The sequence below is a fragment of the Lactuca sativa genome, chromosome 4 (assembly GCF_002870075.4).
Source record: "Lactuca sativa cultivar Salinas chromosome 4, Lsat_Salinas_v11, whole genome shotgun sequence".
NCBI lineage: Eukaryota > Viridiplantae > Streptophyta > Magnoliopsida > Asterales > Asteraceae > Lactuca > Lactuca sativa.
Window position 1 is genome coordinate 70,804,901 of NC_056626.2, and position 1,448 is coordinate 70,806,348.

The window sequence follows — 1,448 nt, forward strand, 5'->3', positions numbered from 1 at the left end:
AAGCAGTGGTATCAACGCAGAGTACTAGAAATCGTTGTTAGTGGTAATGTTGACTTTTGACCACTAATATTATCACGAATTCAATGTTTAATTCCGGCAATCCTTGAAAGAATCCTTAAAACTCTTTATTAAGCAAGTGGGCATCGCACTTATTAAATTTAATTTCATTATTAGATTATTCAAATTCATTTTCTTTTCACAAAATATATGTGTTAGGTACTGTAGTAACTACTACAACGAATCATCTGATCCGCCGGAGCTCTGTGATTGGTGCCAAATCGACGAGATTCGAAGCTCAAAACATGGCGGTTCTTCGAAGAAACCCGCGGCAATCAGCAGCGGCCGGTCGGAATATTCCGGTGACAAGATCAAACAACAAGATCGTGAAGAAGGGTCGGAGAAAGGGAAGTCGCCCACTACTGGAGCTCCTTCTCCGAGGACGGGTACACGAAGGTACAAGCTTCTTAAAGATGTCATGTGTTAGGAATAAAGAAAGGTAATTAATATATATGTGTAAATCGATAAGCGAAAAATGACAAATAAATAAACAATAATATATATATATATATATATATATATATATATATATATATATATATATATATATATATATATATATATATATATATATATATATATATAGGTTCAAATGTTTTCACTATATATTGTATGCCTGTAAGATTGATTCTGAACCAATTATTTTAGTTATTTTAAGAAACTAATTAATGCTTATTAAATTCTGAATATGTAATTAATATCTATTATATCTTCAACATGTAATATGTATTAATTACCTTCTTAAAATAACTAAAATGATTGGTCTAGAATCAGTCATAAATGCATACAATAGATATGAAAAAACAAAATAACCTCTATATATATATATATATATATATATATATATATATATATATATATATATATATATATATATATATATATATATATATATATATATATATATATATATATATATATATATATATCATTTTCTTCGAGAGTTGGATATGGATAATATTTGGTCTTGTTTTGTAAATTTCATCTAATTAGTTTATATTCAAAACTATATATTATTTTTCATGAATCCAATACTTGTTAATTAGATTGCTATACATTTGAATGATTAATGCTGTTTAAATGAATATTTGACATTAATTATGTATTACGAACATGAAATAATTATACCACGCAAAAGTATGTCTTTGACTATATATATATATATATATATATATATATATATATATATATATATATATATATATATATATATATATATATATATATATATATATATATATATATATAGTTAGATTATTCTATTCAAAATAATTATTATGTTATTATATATATAAATGTAGCCAATCATTTTTGATAATTAAGAAAGCGATTATTGTGGTTAAAGAAATTAAAAAAGAAAAAGAAAAAGCTTTCCATTTAATAAATAAGTA

At 23.8% G+C, this 1,448-nt stretch overlaps 1 protein-coding gene across 1 annotated transcript; it reads left to right on the plus strand.

Annotated features, from left to right (window-relative positions):
* Positions 1-216: 216 nt before the first annotated feature.
* On the plus strand, positions 217-570 carry LOC111896014 (uncharacterized; the record flags this gene model as incomplete). The annotated part of the gene is given in 1 exon segment (XM_052770311.1): positions 217-570. A coding segment is annotated over 1 exon segment (268 nt), but the record flags the coding sequence as incomplete, so codon positions are not given.
* Positions 571-1,448: the final 878 nt, after the last annotated feature.